The sequence below is a fragment of the Triticum dicoccoides genome, chromosome 2B (assembly GCF_002162155.2).
Source record: "Triticum dicoccoides isolate Atlit2015 ecotype Zavitan chromosome 2B, WEW_v2.0, whole genome shotgun sequence".
Lineage (NCBI taxonomy): Eukaryota > Viridiplantae > Streptophyta > Magnoliopsida > Poales > Poaceae > Triticum > Triticum dicoccoides.
Window position 1 is genome coordinate 587599301 of NC_041383.1, and position 21059 is coordinate 587620359.

General features: G+C 49.2%; 3 protein-coding genes across 3 annotated transcripts; 1 reads left to right on the forward strand and 2 right to left on the reverse strand.

Moving 5' to 3' along the window:
• The first annotated feature begins 773 nt into the window (after nucleotides 1-773).
• Nucleotides 774-3680, forward strand: LOC119365037 (plasmodesmata-located protein 8-like). Its single transcript, XM_037630622.1, has 3 exons — nucleotides 774-1760; nucleotides 2821-2922; nucleotides 3210-3680. The coding sequence occupies exons 1-3, from the start codon at nucleotides 989-991 to the stop codon at nucleotides 3212-3214; spliced, it is 879 nt and encodes a 292-aa protein (XP_037486519.1). The 5' UTR covers nucleotides 774-988; the 3' UTR covers nucleotides 3215-3680.
• An 80-nt stretch (nucleotides 3681-3760) lies between these two features.
• LOC119365038 (vacuolar-processing enzyme beta-isozyme 1-like) lies at nucleotides 3761-5927 on the reverse strand. Its single transcript, XM_037630623.1, has 8 exons — nucleotides 5789-5927; nucleotides 5508-5672; nucleotides 5243-5399; nucleotides 5067-5152; nucleotides 4766-4965; nucleotides 4390-4648; nucleotides 4061-4267; nucleotides 3761-3967 (listed from the first exon to the last, which is right to left on the reverse strand). The coding sequence occupies exons 2-8, from the start codon at nucleotides 5601-5603 to the stop codon at nucleotides 3785-3787; spliced, it is 1188 nt and encodes a 395-aa protein (XP_037486520.1). The 5' UTR covers nucleotides 5604-5672; nucleotides 5789-5927; the 3' UTR covers nucleotides 3761-3784.
• A 7784-nt stretch (nucleotides 5928-13711) lies between these two features.
• Nucleotides 13712-17706, reverse strand: LOC119365039 (vacuolar-processing enzyme beta-isozyme 1-like). Its single transcript, XM_037630624.1, has 9 exons — nucleotides 17398-17706; nucleotides 16715-16879; nucleotides 16387-16543; nucleotides 16100-16185; nucleotides 15797-15996; nucleotides 15166-15214; nucleotides 14895-15101; nucleotides 14232-14438; nucleotides 13712-14094 (listed from the first exon to the last, which is right to left on the reverse strand). The coding sequence occupies exons 1-9, from the start codon at nucleotides 17620-17622 to the stop codon at nucleotides 13912-13914; spliced, it is 1479 nt and encodes a 492-aa protein (XP_037486521.1). The 5' UTR covers nucleotides 17623-17706; the 3' UTR covers nucleotides 13712-13911.
• Nucleotides 17707-21059: the final 3353 nt, after the last annotated feature.

The window sequence follows — 21059 nt, forward strand, 5'->3', positions numbered from 1 at the left end:
CGTAGCACCGGGGCGGCGGGGCCTACGAACGTTCAGGAGCCAAGCAAGCAATGCGCACAAGGCACGGTGGTCGCCCGTCGCGACTCGCGACGCTCCGGCCCGGTTTGGTCGACCCAGCTGTCGCGCGTCTGAATCCTATGCCTTCTCTCGAGGAATCCTATGCCTTCCCCGGTGGCGTGGCTCCCTCCGGCCGCGACAAAGGTAACCAACAGCTCGGCTCGGTGATCCGATGGATCGAGAGCCCTGCTGCCGTAGGCATGGCACAACCAACCACCGCCAGTTTCCGACTCGGTGCTCAAGTACCCGCCGGAACCACGTAACCACCATACTACTTGTACCGGTACCATCAATCATGGACAAGGAAAAGTGGCGCAGGTGCTCGTGTCGTGTGGGTCGGCCGTGGATGATCTCAGAGTTCGAAACGACAGATGCTCACCAACAGGGAAGAAAAGTGCGCAAACTCCCGAACCCGTCGTCCTGTGCCGCCGGTGTAGAAGCACCGGGGAACGTCGCGCCAGTCACCATATCGCAATCGCCTTAAACTGATTGATGATGGCATTACGACGGTGCACTCGTCAAAACGGCACCAGCGCTATCCATCGTCCAATTGTACGTACAAGAAATATGTTCGCACCATGACCATGCATGCCACCACCATATCATATGGCCATGCTGCCATCTTATCGCCAGCTGATAGTAAAGCAGAACGAAAACCGAGCGTTCGCGGTCATCGGTCCTGTCTAATTTGAAGGAACAGAGCTCCCTAGTCCCTAGTTATATGGACGGGATCAGACCAGAGTCAAGGAGGAGGCACCGTCGTCTCTGAGTCGACGTGTGTATAAAATCTCGAGACGGCCTCGCAAACCACGAATCCTCGCGCTCGCATTTATTCTGCGTCCTCGCCATCACCCTTCTCTTCACTCCCAGGACACTGGCCACTCCCCCGGTCACCACAGCCATCGAAACCAGGACAAACACGCGCGCGCGCATGTGCAAGTTCGTCTCGTCATCGTCGGCCATGCACCTTGGCAACCAACTCCGCCGTGGGCGCGCCGCTGATGCTGCCGTCGCCGTCGCCCTGCTCGTGATCGGCCTCGCCGCCGGGTTCACGGGTGCGGACACCGACACGTTCATCTACGCGGGGTGCTCGCCGTCCAAGTACCAGCCGGGCACCCCCTACGAGGGCAACCTCAAGTCGCTCCTCGCCTCCATCACCAACACGGCGCCCAACGCCGCGTACAGCAGCTTCGCCAACGGCACGGGCGACGGAGGCGCCGCCGCGTACGGGCTCTACCAGTGCCGCGGGGACCTGGGCAACGGCGAGTGCGCGGCGTGCGTGCGGGACGCGCTGGCGCAGCTCGGCCAGGTGTGCCCGGGCGCCTACGCGGCGTCGCTGCAGCTGGAGGGCTGCTACGTGCGCTACGACGGCACCAACTTCGTGGGCCGGCCCGACACGGCCATGGTGTACCGCAAGTGCAGCGCCAGCACCAGCGCCGACGCCGGCTTCCTCCGGGACCGGGACGCCGTGCTGGGCGCGTTGCAGGCCGCGGCCGACGGGTACAGGGTGGGCAGCTCCGGCAGCGTGCAGGGGGTCTCGCAGTGCCTGGGCGACCTGGCCGCCGCCGACTGCACGGCGTGCCTGGCGCAGGCCGTCGGGCAGCTCACGGGCGCCTGCGGCACGGCGCTGGCCGCCGACGTGCACCTGGCGCAGTGCTACGTCCGGTACTGGGCCAGCGGCTACTACTTCCGCCCGTCACAAGGTACGTTACGTTACCATGCACCTCCTCTGTTCGTCTGAACTTTGAACCAACGAATCAAATATAATAATATTGCCAGAATTCGTTCTCTGCAACATTACCTCCTGATGCCGTGGTGTCACCCGGTAGATGGGATCAACTGCCAATTGGCGGAGCAAGTTGCACTGTTGGAATTGATTCCGATGGGCAGTGGGTAAACTTACCAAAGCTGATAAGTGAGATCGGTCGGAATATGTCCTTTGAAAGTAGCCCTTTTCACTTTATCATGGGCTTACACAATGGATGGTCTTACAATCACCGTACCAAGGTGTAAACTAGGAGCACATACAGTACTTAACTTTTTTTTTGCGGGGACATACAGTACTTAATTAGCTGCTAGTAGATCAAATAGGTCTGTGTGTGTCCCGGTTAGCACCAGAGAAAGGGACATGAGATCAGTCACTCGATTGCAGAGAGCACCAAAGATTGCCATCATCATTTGGAACACCACTTAGTCAGCCATATCAGCCGCTCAGCTCCACGGACACCATTTAGTCGTATCCCTAAGATACGCTAATCATCCCGGCGGCCTTTCAAGGGGACCGCAGCATCATATATCGGACTCAATTAGGCGAGACAAACAGTGTCATTAAGGCGATCTGAACTCTGACGTGACATCAACAAGTCATGATGATATGTTCTCTGGTCTGGTCCAATGAAACACCAAAGGCGACTGCCATCACATTATCATAGATTCGAACTTTACTTGTTGATCTAGTAGAGGTTCAGAGAACTTTCTGATGGCCACCAAACGACACGGGTTTTTCAGCATATCGGGGCCTAGGGCTGCGGGCTGTGGCCGTGCGGCGGCCGCGATAGGCGCGCACATTGTGGGACTGACAATAGACCTTGCCGGCGGGCGGCGGCTGACGGCGAGGGCCGGCCAACCACTCCTATTCTGAATATATTCCCGATAAACAAGATGGAAAGAGACCGAGAGTGCGCATCTAGCTAGCTTTGTACCAGTACTACTGTATATGCTTATTCTAATCAGATCGTCTGGTTTTCTTTTGCTGCTAAGAAGATTATTCGCAAGATGACGTGGGGCGGACCCTGGCCATAATCATAGGCATCTTGGCAGGGCTGGCCCTCATCGTGGTCTTCATCTCCTTCCTCAAGAAATCATGTAAGGGCTCCTAAAAAAATTTCTCTTGTTTTCAGTTGGGAGAGCATCTGAATGCCCTTCTACTCCCTCCGTCCTGAATATAAGTCTTTGTTGAGATTTCACTATGGACCACATACGGATGTATATAGATGCATTTTAGAGTATATATTCATTCATTTTGCTCCGTATGTGGTCCATAGTAAAATCTCTCCAAAGACTTATTTAGAAACGGAGGGAGTATATTACAGTACACTATGAGTCTGAAGAAGCAAGTCACTAACCTGCTGAAAACTGGTGTATCAATGCAGGTTAATTGATTAGTTCAGATTGCCGCCTGGAATAACCTTCAGTTCTCGCATACTGGTATGCGGGCCCGAGACCGAACGACTTGCGAAAGACAAATCCACACTAGCATCAAGGGAGCTTCACAAAGATCTTAATCTCATCTTGTCAGCAATAGCTTATGTAAGTGATCTTGGTAGGGCTGCCTGTAGGAGGATCACTACCCTACTACAATGGGTCATCAGTTTTGGTCCACTAATCATGGCTCACCTATTTATTATTACCATTACCAAATCAGATGGCACTGTCAAGAATTCTTCAAAAAAAAAAAAAGAGATGGCACTGTCATGCAAAGACATTCACACACTTTTGCTACATAATAATCATTGCCTTTCAGTTGATTGCAGTCAAATTTGTTTTACAAAGGCACGACCATACGCTACTGATTAACCCAACGCCACAGGGGCGCCGTGTTGGGCGGTTTCTTCTTTCTTGTATACCAATGTATTATGTATTTATGTACACCATATATGAGATCTAGCTAGGAATCTCGCTGGAGCGTTTGCTACTGCTCCCATGTACTGTACTTCAGTGCAGCGGGTCAGGCGCTGTGCCCTCGAACCAACGGGCTCCACTTCCCCATGTCGTAGCCGTCGCAAGCGCTGATGCTCGCTTCCTTCATCTCGGCCTCGGAGACGCCATTGTTGCACATGTTTGCGAACGCCCTCGTGTGTTTCATGCCGTACTGAGCGAGTGATCCGCACTGGGACTCGAACACTCGCACCTGGCATATGGCATCAGTACATACTACAGAGTAAGTTCAACCGGAAACAGAAAGAGTGCAGGGTGTTGCATAGTACGAAAATGTTACACTCACCATCGTCTTCAGACAATCCCAATCGTCGACCAATGGCTGGCCAGAGCCTCTAACAGCCTCGAGCACCGAAGGCCCCTTGTCGAATCCGAAGACGAGCTTCCCGATGAAATCGATACTGGTGTCCAGATGCTTCCTGTGCAGCACGGTTTCTTTGACCTCCCTGAGAGCCCTCTGCTTCTCTTCTGATCCCCCATTCAACTTCTCATACTGAAAGCGAGAACATACATTAGCAGAAAAAATAGTGAAAACAAAACACATGAAACTTAGTACGTAACAGAGAAGATGAACTAGACAAGATATCGGCATCTACTAAGTGGGATTTTTGTTACCTTCTTCCACATGAAGAGAACATCGGCATCTCTTTGCTTGATTGCACTCTTCAGGCTGGGCATAGGCAGCGGCCTGTTTCTGATGCTTGACTTTGCAGGATCGAAACCTTGGTAGAGAAAAAGCATGTCCTCCTTGAAAGTCTTGTCGCCATACTCCATGACATGAGAACCTCTAATGGACTCATTTCGGGGTGCCGTTCTCGCTTTCACCACCTCGTACTGCTCCTTGATGGTTTCGTTCTTTAGATCGTGAGCTTCACTGCAAATTAATCAGGATCGAATGGTTCAGAATAGCAAGCAAGCGTCATGATTGTGGATAACTGATACAAACTTGTACATTGTACTACATATATTACAGCTAGCTGATGCTTATTACCTGTCTTCCATCCAAGAAACACTGTATAAGTCACCTAAACAGGTAAAATATTCAGGAGGAGGTGGTGTTCCATCCTCAGGGCAGTATGCTGCCCAGCTACTTTCTACCGCATTTGATGCCGTTGTAACATAAATATTGTGATCTTGTGGCATTAAACCCTCAAAGATGCTGCCACTTTCACACGCTTCAACATATATGATCTGCCAAAATTCTCATTAGAGATGGGACTCAAAGCATACATACCGTTCCAGATTGAAAAATATATAATTTTTAAGGGAAAAAGAAAATAAAGGATACATACCATTTTCGAATAGCTTTTGGAAGCATGCTTTTGCCGTAACACTTTGATGAAGTCGTCAGCATAAACATCTGGTGAGTTGGGCATACCTAAAAGTTTGATAAAGTTAGCTGAGTTATAGTGCAAAACATATATATCAGCTGAACTGCAAGATCGTTTATGTGGGATTATGCATGTACCAAGTGAACCAGGAGACCCATGATCCGAGTAGAAGATGAAGATGTGATCCTCTGGTTTGCTGTTTATCACCTTCCTACTCCCTCCGGTAACTGCGGTTTTGTTCCCCAAGAGAACTGCATAGAAGTTTTTAGCAGTGACCTGGTCACCAGTGTAGTCCTGTGAGAAAGTTGATCATCAGTCATTGGTAGGAATTTAGGAATACAACGCCATGCATTCTTTACATCAAACAACACTCTTGTTTGAATTAAAGGGAACTAATGATACCTTGGGAACACCATGGTAGACATCTTTGCCTTTAGGATGGTTGATGACGACTCCACGCCTTGGGTTGTCAGGGCTGTTGGCGATGTCATCGTACATAAACACCACAATGTTCTCATCCTTGAGGCCTCCCTTCTTCAGGATCTGGTAGGCGTGGCACACATCGGCCTGCACGTCGTACGTGCATCAACAAGAGCAAGCACTCACAGAAATTTGACAAGCTGGCAAAATTTCCATATAGTGAATGAATGATGTACGAGCTGCATTGAGGACTCTCGTCTCACCTGATGCCGGTAGTTCTCGTAGCCGGAGGAGCCGGCAACAAGCACGGCCCACTTCGTCACCCCTTCCTCCGCCGGCGACGCGGCAGGGCCAGGCGCAGGGGCAGGGGCATGCCCATTCTCCGTCGGCAGCCGGATCAGCGGCTCCGAGCCTAGAGAGCAAGAGAAGGCAGAGAGTGAAGTGTGATCGTTCCTGTGGGGGATGGCGCCGCATTTTATAGCCGCGGCGGCGTGCTGAGAGGGAGTGAAGTGCGATCGTCGCCTGGCAGTTCTCGCTCGCGCAGCCTGCGCAGGCGCAGCGCCTCCGTATCCGTAGTGGGGTTTGCGTGGCGTGCACAGTTTCCCATTTTTGGCTTCATAATGCCCGGCCGCCTAAACTTGCTAACCTGCCGTGATTTCGGCCGTGGCCAAGCACGACGGTCGCACTCGGCACGGGCGATGGCGGTTAGCGTGATGAATTAGCGGACGATAATAAAAGGAAAGGGGAGAGAAGTAAGATGGAAGAGGGCCGTAGAGTGTAGACCCTCGCACGCCATCGTTTCTTCATGACGCAGCTTTTGCAAATGATGGAAGGAGGACAGAGAAGCGTGATCAACTCACGATGACGCGGACGGAGTTCACCGCCAAAAATGAAAAATAGGATGTACAAAACTACCCACTGGCCACTGGGCACCGGCGATGGCGGTTAGCACCATGAATTAGCGGGCGACACAGCTCCGTGGTTTGGGCAGCCTCCCAGTCCCAGATGCATCCATCGCGCGGAAGGGGAAAGGAGAGGTACGGACGCCTTGCGCACTGAGGCTCCAAATTTGTAGCAGGTGGTCTTCCCACGGTACTGCTGCTTGATATAGCTACCGGGCAGTGGCTGTTGTGGTGGCGAAAGCCGGGAAGGAGAACACGGCCTAGTAACGCATGCAGGCGCATGATGTGGATCAATTTTTTGGAGAAGAAATTGATATATATGGACGTGCGACGACCTGAGAGGAGCAGCGTATGCATGCACACTTTCTGCGCTTGCAGCTGAAAACGTGACGACTTGAGAGGGGCAGTGTTGGAGTTGTGTCGAATATAGTGTACAAGGTAAGTTACAGTTGGACTTGTAGTTGTATCGTGTTTACATAGGATGTGGAATCGTGTCCTAGTAGGACACTTGTATCCTAGGCCTCTCTTATATAGCGAGGGTAGACACACGATGTAACCTATGCCAACATAATAGCACCGGAATGCAGGGGAAGCCGGCGGCATGTGCCGGTGTCCAGGGCGACCGGGTGCGGTATTGTAGCGGTGTCATGGGGAGGAGCGCCCATAGTCAGGCCCCAAGGATGTAGCCATATCGGTGAACCTTGTTAGAACAAATCTCGGTGTCGTGCTCGTGTGATTGCTTGGTCCTCGAATGATCAACGGTGGCCTCGGATTTATTCTAACAAGTGGTATCATGAGCTAGGTTATTCGAAGGTCGTTGTGTTGATCAAGAGGTGGCCGAACCGTGGGTTGATTTCGTTCGTCGTGAACGACGTGCGTGGATATCGGCATAATCGGACAGCAGCGGAAAAGAAGCAATGGGAAGCTAGCAGAGTTCTCGACGAGATCAGAAAGCAGCAACAAGGGACGTGCGGCGATCGATCTGGATCGATCGAGCGAGTGTACAGGCGCGCGTGCGCATGGCAGCCGGGAGGCTGCGGCGAGGCGAGGCGATACGGCCAAAGGCTCAGTTGGACGCGGCTGGACGGACGGCCGCTTGCTGGCCCATGGCTGCTGACTGGTACGCGCTGGGCTACCCTGATGGTTGAGATAGCTGGCTTGTTCGCTGGTGGCACGGCGGCAGAGACTTCAGAGATTTGTTTGGACCAAAACGGAGACCGAGTCTCCACGTGACACGGAGATAGGCAGGCAAATCAATCGGCGGAAGGAGAAAATCCATCAGCGAAACAGGGGCTTGGCAAAAGCAATAGCTAGCGTCAGGAGTTGTGCATAGGAGCTACGTGAAAAGACCAAGTTTGGTTGGATTTTGCTATTAGTACATGAGGGTGTACCTCATCAGGTTTTGCTCGTGTACTTGAGGCATTGCAGTGGAAGCTCGGTTAATTTTCACAGTGTGAGTCATACGAAGAGCTATGGCGCCAACGGGTACCTAGTTTGAGGTGGAGAAGTTCACGGAATTGAAAACCTTGGGTTATGGCAGACACGGGTGAAAGATTTATTGGAACAACAGGGATGCTTGAAGGCGTTGCGGGAAGTCATGCCAGCTGAGATGAAATTATCATGTGATGGATGGAAATTCGTGAAGATGATTTGGGAGCCTTGAGCGTGTCATACAGTCGAACGAGTTCGGTTGGGTCGGACTAGGCAGTCTGACGGATCAACGCAAGTCGGTTGGTACAGAAGACGGTGGTGGAATCGGCGACGATGACATAGGTGCGTGATGCTGATAGTGACCGACTTCTGGACGTGGAAACACGTGGCGCAGGTCAGAGGGCTTGTGTGGCTTCGACAAGACTATGACGCGGGGTTGATTTAAGGTGGTGTATACACGGAGCTTGAAGTTGACGGGGCGCGTGGGTGGACTGATCATCTACCATGGAGTCATGTTGAAGGTGGAGTTAGAGTCTGAAAGACTTCACTCGGTGCTGATTGAGGGGCTACGACGTAAGAGCTCAGAGAGTCGAAGCCTATTCAGCGTGAAAAGCGAGTGACATGCAATTCGGACTGGAGCTCAGTGGTCTGATGGAAGCGTGGAACTCGTCATCGGTCGGTGATGATCGGTGGAACTCTGCAGTGGAGGTTGAGTGGTGTGGGTCCGTGACCCTTGAGACTCGACCTGGACAGCGGAGGCTCGACGCGGAAATAGCGGCGAGGCGTGCGGTACGCACGGGACATGGAGACGGGTCAGGGCTCTGGTGGTCATACATGTGGTGAGACAACTGCGAATTTGACTCGAAATGACTACAAGCAATGGTGAAATTCCTTCAAGTTTCAGACAGACGGTCAAGAAAGGAGCGATGATGTTGAGTTCAGGTAACTCTTATGTGTGACACCCAATATGTGAGTTGTTCACTTTCACGCAGGTCAGAGATCAGTGTGTGATGGCGTTGGACTGATACTCTGGAAGTTGGGAGCGTAAACTAGAGTAATGTGGAACTTAATTTCGTTCGAGTGTTGACTGTGGTCAAGAAAAGAAGGGACTACAAGTTGCAGGTGGAGTCACATGGAGTCTTTGGAGTAGCAGCGGTGCTCATGGGATAAACTCAAGTCCAATGTACATGGAAGTTTGACGCATGGACAAATTCAAGGTGGTGGAGTATATTCGCCAAGGTGGAATTTGTTGGAGTTGTGTCGAATATAGTGTACAAGGTAGGTTACAGTTGGACTTGTAGTTGTATCGTGTTTACATAGGATGTGGAGTCGTGTCCTAGTAGGACACTTGTATCCTAGGCCTCTCTTATATAGCGAGGGTAGACACACGATGTAACCTATGCCAACATAATAGCACCGGAACGCAGGGGAAGCCGACGGCATGTGCCGGTGTCCAGGGCGACCGGGTGCGGTATTGTAGCGGTGTCATGGGAAAGAGCGCCCATAGTCAGGCCCTGGGGATGTAGCCATATCGGTGAATCTCGTTAATAAATCTCGGTGTCGTGCTCGTGTGATTGCTTGGTCGAATGATCAACTGTGGCCTCGGATTTATTCTAACAGGCAGCGTATGCAGCTTCGGTGGCGCTGCTGAAAACGTGAAGGACTCACCTTGTCAAGATCCTTATCAGTAGCAAATTAGCAATTGAAAAATGCAAATAAAATCGATGCTTGCACACTGGTATTTTTAGTAAAAATGATGGATGTTGCAGTAATGGCTTCGACCGTCCCGCTTCATGTCCTACCCCATCACGCCACATGAGCGGCCAGCAAAGGTCAATGCCGGTTAACACGAGTCAAGAAGCAAAGGTCAATGCCGGTTAACACGAGTCATGCCTTCAACCCTACTGAGGTCCCACCCCCTATGCAGTCAAAAAAGGTCATTGTTGGTCAACATGAAGCAAGGAGGGCAATGATGGTCCAAGCAAGCCCCGGTGGGTAGGGGTGGGCATAAAAACTAAAAACCGAAGACCGGAGCCGAAAAAACGAGACCAAAGCCGAAAAAACCGAGAACCGAAGCTTCGGTTGTTCGTTCGGTTGGCAAATAGCAAAAACCAAAATTAGTTCGGTGAATTCGGTCACTAGAGTGCACTGACCGAATCTTCCGAATAAACCGAAGTATTTAAGTAAAGCACATCCGACTAGCTATGCCGATTAGCCCATCAACCAAGTACACGACAATTTTTCTCAGCCTTTTCTTTTCATCACAGCCACAAACAGACGCATGCTTTGCTAAAAAAAATAACAGACATATTGCTACCCATCAACTTTATTAGTTGCAAGATACCCCATGAGAGAAGGCGCTTGCCCCTGCTGCCTCCCTATCTTGCACTTATCTGCAATCAAGTCTGACGGGCGGCGGTGGTGGTCCAGCAGCCAGCGTCCAGCGGGGTTGTCCAGCGGCCAGCTCTCTGCGCTCTGCAAGGTTGTTCGGTGGCCAGCGCCCAACGACATCTCCTCCGCCTCCGTCTCCCTCCTTCCCGGCGTGCTTCCACATCTTCTTTTTCCCCGCCCCGGCTGCTTTTGTTGCTGGGCCTCAATCTGTGATGGAAAGTGGCAGCTTACATGCGCAAAAGGCAAGCGAATCCGTGAGATTTAGATTCCAAAATTGAAGTGTATCGGTCCTACTCGGTCAACCCAAGCACCGAACCCTCGGTTATCTCTTTTTCAGTTAACCGATCGGGTAGCATATTCTCAAAACCGAAATTTAAAATAACCCGAAGTACCGAACCGAACTCTTCCGGGTAACCGAATGCCCAGGCCTTTGTAAGACCCCCTATTAGATCCAACCATATGTCTAGATGCACCAGAGTCAATTAACCTTTGCGCCCCAGTTGTAAAATTATCACTACATGCCACAATATGAGAGTTCTTGAGAACTTGGCTGATGAAGACGATGCTTGTGTCTCCGACAGCCCGCCACCAAGACCCAAATTCTTGAATTGACGTCATTTCTTTAACTCATCGGCGGTCATCTCGATGCTCGCAGTCTCACCAACAACATAAGTGGGTGTCATTCTTACTGGTCGCATACCTCTTCAAGACCACCTCTATGTCCTTGAAACTCATGATCATGACCTCTGCCACGCCAGTCCAGACCTCTACTATGGCCTCCTCCTATTAGTTATGGGCAGGCTGCCTTCAAGTGTCCTCTAACTGACCACATTCAAAGCACTTGTCCTAATTGACCACATTCAAAGCACTTCTATAATAAGTAGTTACCCCTTGTATTGGATAATTACTGCTCTCTGTAGCAAGAGTCAAACGCCTTTTATGACACACTAATGTAGGGCAAAGCCCTAGGGTTGTCCAAATCTTCACAATTTAGGCAAAGGGACAAGTCACAAATAGCACAAGAACTCAAGAGGACAAACACTAATGAACAAGGTTCACATCACACATGTCCTCTCAAAGGATCCAAAGCAAGAGACACATCAAGATCGACAAACAACAAAGGAAAAGGTAAGCGGGTAGAGTTCTTCCTAAACCTTGAGATGGGCATTGAGAGATATTCTTCCCCAAACACTAGGAGCGATGGAGGCCTTGAAGATCAAAAGGAGAAACCCCACCAAACAATCTGGTCACATCAGACTAGACAGTATGGTCAATAAAACGAGCTTCTGGTGCTATTCTAGGGAGGACTGGACAGTCTAGTGCGGGGGATCGAACTGTCTGTTGGCAACAGTGAGTTTTGGCCGCCACGTCCGGTAGTGCATTCTGAGCACAATTTCTTCTCTTCCTTTTCTTTGAGTCTCCTCACTCGCTCGAATCTTGGGCTTCCTTCCTTGCATCTTCCAGATCCATGCCTTCATACGTAACCATGCATAGCATTCTGGATTGAGGTAGAACCCATGTCTCATTCAAATGAAAACAGAACTCAAGTATTAGTGAGGTCACCTCGGTTTCTATGGCACATGCATGGGATCTTGTCATTGGTCCATGTGAGGCTTTTTGTGGTTGATGCGTTCATGGTGCTGTTCAGGGGTTGCTCGGCACCACACACCTTAGGCCACAAGTCACGTTGCCTCCAATTTCAATCGAGTCTCCTCACTTACAATTGCAACAATTGCTTCCTCTAGACTAGGCAACTTCCTAGTATCGTAAGTGTTGCTCTGCTATTTTCAAACTTAAAATGGAGACAATTTAAGAAGTCATTAACATGCGTTCTTTCAGTCCACTTACTATATTGCTCCACACATCTCCCACATTCCATCTCAACTAGATCACAGTAAACAAGATCACTCCACAATATATTCCGCTCTGACACAACAGTCTTTTTACCGTGGCCCAACTTTTGTAGATCCTTCTAAATATATATGCCAACATCACATTCCCTACTGCTAGATATGTCCCCTCCCGGAGCCTCCATATAGCTGAGGCCTCCTTGATCCTTCCAACTTGCTTTGCAATATGAGATAATATTGAGCTTAAAAGTCAAGCTCTCATCAATTCATTTGTCATCTTCCACTTCTTGCCCTCTTTTGAATTTTCCTCTGTATGGTTCTCCATTGTTCTGAGTATATACCCATGTCGTCTCCTCGAGACTAGGATGGTCTTGGCATGCTCTGTCCAATTGGAATAATTTTATGTGCGCTCTAGCTTCACGTATGCCTTTTGCAACAGATGAATCTCTTCCTTCGCTTTATCTCTAATCTAGAGCTTCCAGCCTACTTACTCATTGCATCAAGAGTTCTTTGTATTTCTCAGTATAGACTGAAGATGATGGTCTTGGCATATGTGCGCTCTAGCTTCACGTATGCCTTTTGCAACAGATGAATCTCTTCCTTCGCTTTATCTCTAATCTAGAGCTTCCAACCTACTTACTCATTGCATCAAGAGTTCTTTGTATTTCTCAGTATAGACTGAAGATGAACTGCAAGTTCCTCGACTGTAACTGCCGCGGGAGCATTCACGTTATCTCATATCTTGCAAGTTCCTCTGGGTCACACTGTAGTATGTAGTATTGTACTACCTTCAATCACCAACTAAAAACCAGTGATCTCTCACCCTGCGAATCAATCATGCAGCTTACATTCTAGTTGCACTTCAACCTCTCCTCAAATCAAACCCTCCCTTGCACCCAAATAACCAACTCACAACTCTAGACTTCGCCTAGAGAAGTCCTACTCGACCCCTCGTAGCAGCGGATGTACTGCACCTTCTGGGTAGAACTCACCTATGTCTCTTGTCCGTTGGTTGTTTGCGTTGCTCATTGTTGGCTACCCTGCTCCACCGCAGTCAAGCACACAACCAGCCAAGGCAGCCCCGATTCAACTCCACGTTGCCGCAAATTGGGCCCCAAAGGCCTTCGCTTTCCAGTACTCGGGGCCGTCAATCTGCTCTGATGCCATGTACTTGATTATGGGTGGTGCTCAGGTGAGAGCAAAGTCACTGCGAGACGAGAAGAAGTTCTTTTCTAGAATTCCTCCTCAAACCTTCCTCCGGCTACACGATGTATACATAGGTACTTTTACAGTTTTCGCCTTCTACAGTCCTACCATCAAAGGTGTCACTTAGAATATTGAATTGACAACTCCAAGTGTTCCACGTAGTAAGAATCTGGTTGTTGAAAAGACACCAACATGAAAAGGGAAGATCTTAGCTTCTAAGCCTCCTTCCAAGCCAATAGCTCCAAGGAAGAGACCACCAAAGATTGTGGATTCTCAAGAGAAAGAGCAAGAAGTGGATGAAGTCACAGCTGCTCAAGCAAAGGTTGCAGCCAAATTGCTAAGTGATGCTTCAAGTGGCCAAGCTAGAGCCACCGGAGCTAAAGGAAAACCCACACACTTTTGTTAATTAGTAATTGCCTTTCAATTGATTGTAGTGAAACAGTGAAACTTACAAAGGCACGACCACAAACTACTGATTAACCCAACACCACCTGGGGCGCATCGTTGGGTGGTTTCTTGTACATCAGTGCATGTATGTACACCATACGAGGTCTAGGAACCTCTAAAGCATTTGCTATTTGCTCCCATGTACTGCAGTGCAGCGGATCAGGCACTGTGCCCTACAGCCAGTGGGCTCCACTTGGCCGAGTCGTAACCGCCACAAGCACTGATGCTTGCTTCCCTCATTTCGGCCTCGGAGATGCCATTGTTGCATATGTTTGCTAACGCCCTCATGTGTTTCATGCCATACTGAGTAAGTGATCCACACTGGGATTCGAAAAGTCGCACCTGACAATTGGCATCAGTTCAGAGTAAGCTCAACCGGAAACAGAAAGAGTGAGGGAGTGCAAATGGTGAAGACGAGCAACAGCAGAATCCATGTGTTGAATATTTATGGAATTCAAGTAAGAAACTGTTACACTCACCGTCCTCTTCAGGCAATCCCAATCGTCGACTAATGGTTGGCCAGAGCTTCTAGCAGCCTCAAGCATTGTAGGCCCATTTTCAAATCCAAAGACAAGCTTTCCGATGAAATCGATACTGCTGTCGAGATGCTTCCTGTGTACCACAGTTTCTTTGATCTCCTTAAGAACCCTCTGCTTTTCTTCCGATCCCCCATTTAACTTCTCATACTGAAAGTGAGAAGATACATTATTAGCAGACAAGTTGGCAAAACAAAGCACTGGCTACAAAAGTTGATACGCAGAACTTGGGTCTATCATGAGCGGGCATGAGCTTAAGCTGAAAGTTAGTATATGAGCTCAAGCTGTATGATAGTTTCAGAGTACTGTTGCCATATCTTCTCAGCACCATGAAGCTACATTTGTATGCTAACGATGAATTAACAGATTAATTTCATTTCAAAAACTCTTCTAAAATATCTCCTTTTGTCTACAATTTCTACATACAATTTGAAATATTCTAAATAAATAAAAATCAAGATACATGCATCCATGGAGCATTTGTTGTAGTACAGTCGTATACATAGGAATTCTTCAGTTATAAGACAAAAAAGATGCATCATTTTTTTTCCGAGGCTTAAGATGCATCGTTTTGAGCAACAACACATAGAACGAACTGGAATTTACCCTTTTCCACATGAAAAGAATATCAGCATCTCTTTGATTGATTGCACCCTCCAGGTCGGGCAAAAGCAGCCTGTTTGCTACATTGGAATTTGCAGGATCAAAACCTTGATAAAGGAAAAGCTTCTCGTCCTTGAATGTCTTGTCACCATACTCCATGACATGAGAACCCTTATCGAATTCCTTTGATTTTGATGTTCTCGTTTTAACCTGCCCAAGAAAACAGTGACTAGATGCCACTAACCAGTATGAAAAAAGTGTACTCGAGACTTACCACCTCGTACTGCTGCTTGAGTGTTTCCTTCTTTAGATTGTGAGTTTCACTGCAAAGTAGGATCGAATGGTTCAGAACCACAAGCACCATGGTTATAAATAACTGCTACAACAAAAATGCTCTAGCAGTGATACTTCCCAAGCGGCCAAGCCTATTAAGTCATCTTCTTTATGTATTTGCGCATCTTTGTTATTACCGTTTGCGGGTGCTGTGCGACTTATGAATGTGTTAGTCAGGTAGCCAATGATTTCAATATAACACACTTATGGTGTGCCTTCTAGTGTGATAAGACATTATTAACCAGCAAAGAATACTAAAGCGTTGAGCAAAAATCCAAAAACATAACCGATTGTAGAGAGTGATGAAGTAAGAATTTATTTGGCCTTGGGTCTGAATATCAGATTACAGATACAAACTTCGAGGGTTAACAGTGAAAAACAACTAATAATCCAAACATAACCATACCAAGTATTGCTAATGTAAAGCATGCAGCTAATTAAAAACAAATGTATAAAGCCCTGTACACATCTTTCGACAAATTTTGAAAATGATGCAGGTTTATGAGATATCAGAAAACAGATCAGGTGCCAAGCATAAAACAGATCAGGAGTATATTACAGTTGGTGCGTACCTGTCTTCCATCCAAGAAACACTGTAGATGTCTCCTAAACAGGTATCATATTCAGTAGGAGGTGATGATTTCATCCCAGGGCAGTATGCTCCCCAACTATTTTCGACCGCATTTGATGCTGTTGTAACATAAATATTAAGATCTTCTGGCAGTAAACCCTCAAATATACTGCCACTTTCACATGCTTCTACATATATAATCTGCCAAAATTGTAATTCTAATTAGAGATAATACTGTATGCATACTGTATCAGATTAAAAATATACTTTTTTTATCTCAAGGGAGAAAGGGCAGAAAGGATACCATTTTCGAATAGCTTTTGGAAGCATGCTTCTCTCGTAACACTTTGATGAAGTCGCCAGCATAAATATATGGCCTGTTGGGCATACCTATAAACTTGCTGTGGTTAGCTAAGTTATACTCCCTCCGTCCGAAAATACTTGTCATCAAAATGAATAAAAGAGGATGTATCTAGATGTATTTTAGTTTTAGATACATCCTTTTTTGTTCATTTTGATGACAAGTATTTTCGGACGGAGGGAGTACAAAACAAATCAGCTAGAGAACAACGTTCGAGTGGGAGTATGCACCTAGAACACCAGGACCCCCGTGATCCGCATAATAGATGAAGATGTGGTCTTTTGGTTTGCTGTTTATCACCTTCCTACTCCCTTCAGTAACCGCGGTTTTGTTCCCCAATAGAACTGCAAAGAAGTTTTTAGCGGTGACCTGTTTACCAGTGTAGTCCTGTAATGCATGTTTAAGTTGGTCAGCCTTGTAGGAACACAAGTACACAACAGTATGCCTTTTGTACATCAAACAACACCAATCCATCTCCGATTAAAAAGCACAATCTATTTGAAGTGTGAAATTAGAGTTCTTGTCTGAATTAAAGGGAACGCAGGCAGGCAATGATACCTTGGGAACACCAGCGTAAACATCTTGGCCTTTAGGATGGTTGATGATGACTCCAGGCCTTGGGTTGAGGCTGTTTTTGGCGATATCATCGTACATAAACACCACAATGTTCTCCTCCTTTAGGCCCCCCCTCCTCAGGATCTGGTAGGCATGGCACACATCGGCCTGTACATCGTGCGTCAACAACACCACAAACAATCGTTGAGCAAAGCACTCAAGGAATTGTTCAGTGATCGTATTTTGACCAAGTACTGATATACGAGCGGCATTGAGTTATTATTATGACCATAATAATAATACAAAAATCAATTATTCGCCAATGGTGCTCAGCCGGACTAAATTTATGTTCCAATCAAATGTATGCACTTAGACAGGAAGCAAGTACTAAACATCTGATCAGAGATTCAGAGTACTTAACTACTTATCCCTATTGTAAAGAACAGAGCAAGTAACTACAAAGAACAGAGTGGCCGTATGCATCGTTCTGATGCAGAGGCCGGGGAGTCCCTCTTTTCGAAAAAGAAAAAAAAAACTACAAAGAACGGAGCAAAGAATGGCGTGGAACCTCCCACAGGAAGTGAGGAAAGGGAAAGTTGACCAAAAGTTTTGAAGTTTCAGCTTGCAGTCGCCCTAGACCCTAACAGAGCTACTCGCATCCGAGGCCGCCTTCGACGGAGTCTCACCTGGTGCCGGTAGTTCCCGTAGCCGGAGGAGCCGGCAACGAGGACGGCCCACTTCGTCACCCCTTCCTCCGCCGCCGGCGCGGCAGGGGCAGGGGCAGGGGCATCACCCTTCTCGGTCGGCAGCCGAATCAGCGGCTCCCAGTTCCCCTTCGCCGGATCCGCGGCGGCCGCGGCCGCCGCCAGGAACGGGAGGAACCCACAAACCCACCACGCAGACGCAGGCATCGCCGCCAGCGAGAACTAGTGCGTGACTGCGTGTGCTAGAGGGAAAGAAAGCAGAGAGCAGCGTGATCGTGCCGGTGGGGATCGGGGCCGCATTTTATAGCCGCGGTGGCGTGCTCCCCGCGGACACGTGGTGCGCGAGGTAAGCCCTGCCCCGTGGTGTGTGGGTCGTCGCCCTGCGAAACGTGGGAGACGCCGGCGAGGCAGTTCGCTCCCGCAGCCGATTTTGCGTGCCGTGGGCAATGCCCCATTTTTCTTGGCCTCAAAATGCACGCCTGGACTTGCTAAAAGGTGCCGTGATTCCTCGGCTGTGACCAAGCACCATGGCGCACTCGGCGGCCGCGGTGGCGGTTAGCGTCGTGGATTAGCGGACGGCAGGAGGAACAGGGTCTGCAAACCTTCCCACGCCATTGTTTCTTCTCGGGCAAACGGACAAAGTTTTGCGACGCAGCTTTTGCGAAAGATAACTATACGGGACTTTGTCTGTTGATTGAGATGATTGAGATGATGAGAGGGAAACGTGATCAACTCCCGCGGACGCCGTGACGCGAACAGACTTCTCAGCGAAAAGACAAAAATGTTGCCAAGATTTCGGAGGAACAGCATGCGCAATTGCGGACTGCACTGCAGCTGAAAATGTGACAGTTCCACGCAGTCCACGTCATTCTCACCAAGAACAGGTTGCGCGCGTCGCCGGCGGGCAGGCCTGCGGCGAAGGGGTCCTTGCTCTATGCTGCGCAGGACCGAGATGTGGCCCGGTGCTCGCCCATCATGGAGGTGGTGGGCTGGCCCGGTCATGGGTTTGGGCGGGTTAGGCTACCGGCGAAAGCCGTACTCCAGTTGTGGCCGCACCGTGACCTTACAGCAACTCCAAAGCGCAGCCGATCCATTTCGTCCATACGCGTCCGCTTATAGGCATGGATAGAAAAGTTGACCCAACGCGTCGACCCAAACGGACGCACTCCGCTTTTCGTCCGCCTGCAGATCCATTCCCGACCCAATTCTGAGCCTGATTTGCATCGGCGCGGACGCGCGCGGCGCATGCCTACTCCTCCACTTGGCCTGCTAGTCGATCGCACATTGGCCATTCTCTTCCACCCCCATCGACCCTTGCCCGCCTCGCCCTGTCGCCGCCGCCGCTCATTTTCCGGTGCCTTTGCCAACAACCTGTGCCGACACATCCCCCCTCCCAACGCCGCCACCTCCCACGTCGCCGCCTAGCCACCGCAGCTCCCCCCCGGCCCCCTCCCCACTCCGACGTCACCGCGAGCAGGAAGCCGCCTCCCCGCCCCGGTGAAAGTGCAACTAATCCCCGGATGGTTTTGGTAATTCATAACAACATATAGCTCATTGAACTAATATTCATTCAAGTAAAAATATTTCAGAAAGTTCATTGATTGGCATGACATGGACTAGAGATGAGGACCCCTCAAAATGCTAAGGACAAAGATTGGCAAAAGCTCAAGACTCTCCATTTCTATTTTAGTGATCCAAGATCACATTGAGTCCACAGAAAAGCCAATACTATTAAAAGGGGATGAGGTGGTGCTTAATGGTCTACTTGCTCAAAGTGCTTAGTGATATTGCTCCAAAACCCTCAGCCACTTTCTCATTTTCATATTTGCCCAAAACCTCAAAAGTCAAACTCGCCCCATCGAACCACTCTATCCGGCGCCACTGAGTTCAGTTGACATAGCCACTACCATAAACCATAGACAATTCGGTCACACCTATATGGATCTCGGTCTCACCGAGATGGCCTTGCAAACTCTCTGTTGCCTGTTGCAATTATTTCGATCTCACCGAAATGTTCAATCGGTCCCACCGAGTTTGCTTGACATCTTCTCTGTTGCCTTATTGCTTCACTTCGGTCTAACCGAGTTGATGCAATCGGTGCCACCGAGTTGATGTTTGTGTTGGAAATATGCCCTAGAGGCAATAATAAAAGCATTATTATTATATTTCCTTGTTCATGATAATTGTCTTTTATTCATGCTATAATTGTATTATCCGGAAATCGTAATACACGTGTGAATACATAGACCATAACATGTCCCTAGTGAGCCTCTAGTTGACTAGCTCGTTGGTCAACAAATAGTCATGGTTTCCTGACTATGGACATTAGATGTCATTGACAACGGGATCACATCATTAGGAGAATGATGTGATGGACAAGACCCAATCTTAAGCATATCACAAGATCGTGTAGTTCGTTTTGCTAGAGCTTTTTCAATGTCAAGTATCTCTTCCTTAGACCATGAGATCGTGTAACTTCCGGATACCGTAAGAGTGCTTTGGGTGTACCAAACGTCACAACGTAACTGGGTGACTATAAAGGTGCACTATAGGTATCTCCAAAAGTGTTTGTTGGGTTGACACGGATCGAGACTGGGATTTGTCACTCCGTATGACGGAGAGGTATCTCTGGGCCCACTCGGTAATGCATCATCACAATGAGCTCAAAGTGACCAAGTGTTTGGTCACGGGATCATGCATTACAGTACGAGTAAAGTGACTTGCCGGTAACGAGACTGAACGAGGTATTGGGATACCAACGATCGAGTCTCGGGCATGTAACGTACCAATTGACAAAGGGAATTGTATACGGGGTTTGATCGAATCCTCGACATCGTGGTTCATCCGATGACATCATCGAGGAGCATGTGGGAGCCAACATGGGTATCCAGATCCCGCTATTGGTTATTGCCTGAGAACCGTCTCGGTCATGTTTACGTGTCTCCCGAACCCGTAGGGTCTACACACTTAAGGTTCGGTGACGCTAGGGTTGTATGAATATGAGTATGCAGCAAACCGAATGTTGTTCGGAGTCCCGGATGAGATCCCGGACGTCACGAGGAGTTTCGGAATGGTCCGGAGGTAAAGGTTTATATATAGGAAGTCTTATTTTGGTCGCCGGAAAAGTTTCACACTTTATCGGTATTGTACCGGGAGTGCCGAAAGGGTTCCGGGGGTCCACCTGCCCCGGGGGGCCACATGGGCTGTAGGGGGTGCGCCTTGGCCTATATGGGCCAAGGGCACCAGCCCCAAGAGGCCCATGCGCCAAGAAGACTTGGAGAGGGGAGAGTCCAAAGAGGGGAAGGCACCTCCGAGGTGCCTTGGGGAGGATGGACTCCTCCCCCCCCTCTTGGCCGCACCCCTTCCTTGGAGGAAGGGGCAAGGCTGCGCCCTCCCCCCCTCTCATGCGCCTATATAAAGGGAGGGGAGGGAGGGGTGGCTAGACCTATAAGCCCTGGCGCCTCCCTCCTCCCTGCAACACCTCCTCCTCCTCCCGTAGTTGCTTAGCGAAGCCCTGCCGGAGTTCTGCTGCATCCACCACCACGCCGTCGTGCTGCTGGATCTTCATCAACCTCTCCTTCCCCCTTGCTGGATCAAGAAGGAGGAGACGTCATCCGCTCCGTACATGTATTGAACGCGGAGGT

Bases quoted from the DNA above. Each gene is read 5' to 3' on its own strand.
- LOC119365037 (XM_037630622.1), top strand. From the start codon at position 989: ATGTGCAAGTTCGTCTCGTCATCGTCGGCCATGCACCTTGGCAACCAA. The intron at 1,761-2,820 runs GTACGTTACGTT...GCTGCTAAGAAG, and splicing joins CTACTTCCGCCCGTCACAAG to ATTATTCGCAAGATGACGTG.
- LOC119365038 (XM_037630623.1), bottom strand. From the start codon at position 5,603: ATGTACGATGACATCGCCAACAGCCCTGACAACCCAAGGCGTGGAGTC. The intron at 5,400-5,507 runs GTATCATTAGTT...ACTTTCTCACAG, and splicing joins TCTACCATGGTGTTCCCAAG to GACTACACTGGTGACCAGGT. The intron at 5,153-5,242 runs GTACATGCATAA...TCAAACTTTTAG, and splicing joins TGGGTCTCCTGGTTCACTTG to GTATGCCCAACTCACCAGAT.
- LOC119365039 (XM_037630624.1), bottom strand. From the start codon at position 17,622: ATGCCTGCGTCTGCGTGGTGGGTTTGTGGGTTCCTCCCGTTCCTGGCG. The intron at 16,544-16,714 runs GTATCATTGCCT...CATGCATTACAG, and splicing joins TTTACGCTGGTGTTCCCAAG to GACTACACTGGTAAACAGGT. The intron at 15,102-15,165 runs GTAAGTCTCGAG...TTTCTTGGGCAG, and splicing joins TCAAGCAGCAGTACGAGGTG to GTTAAAACGAGAACATCAAA.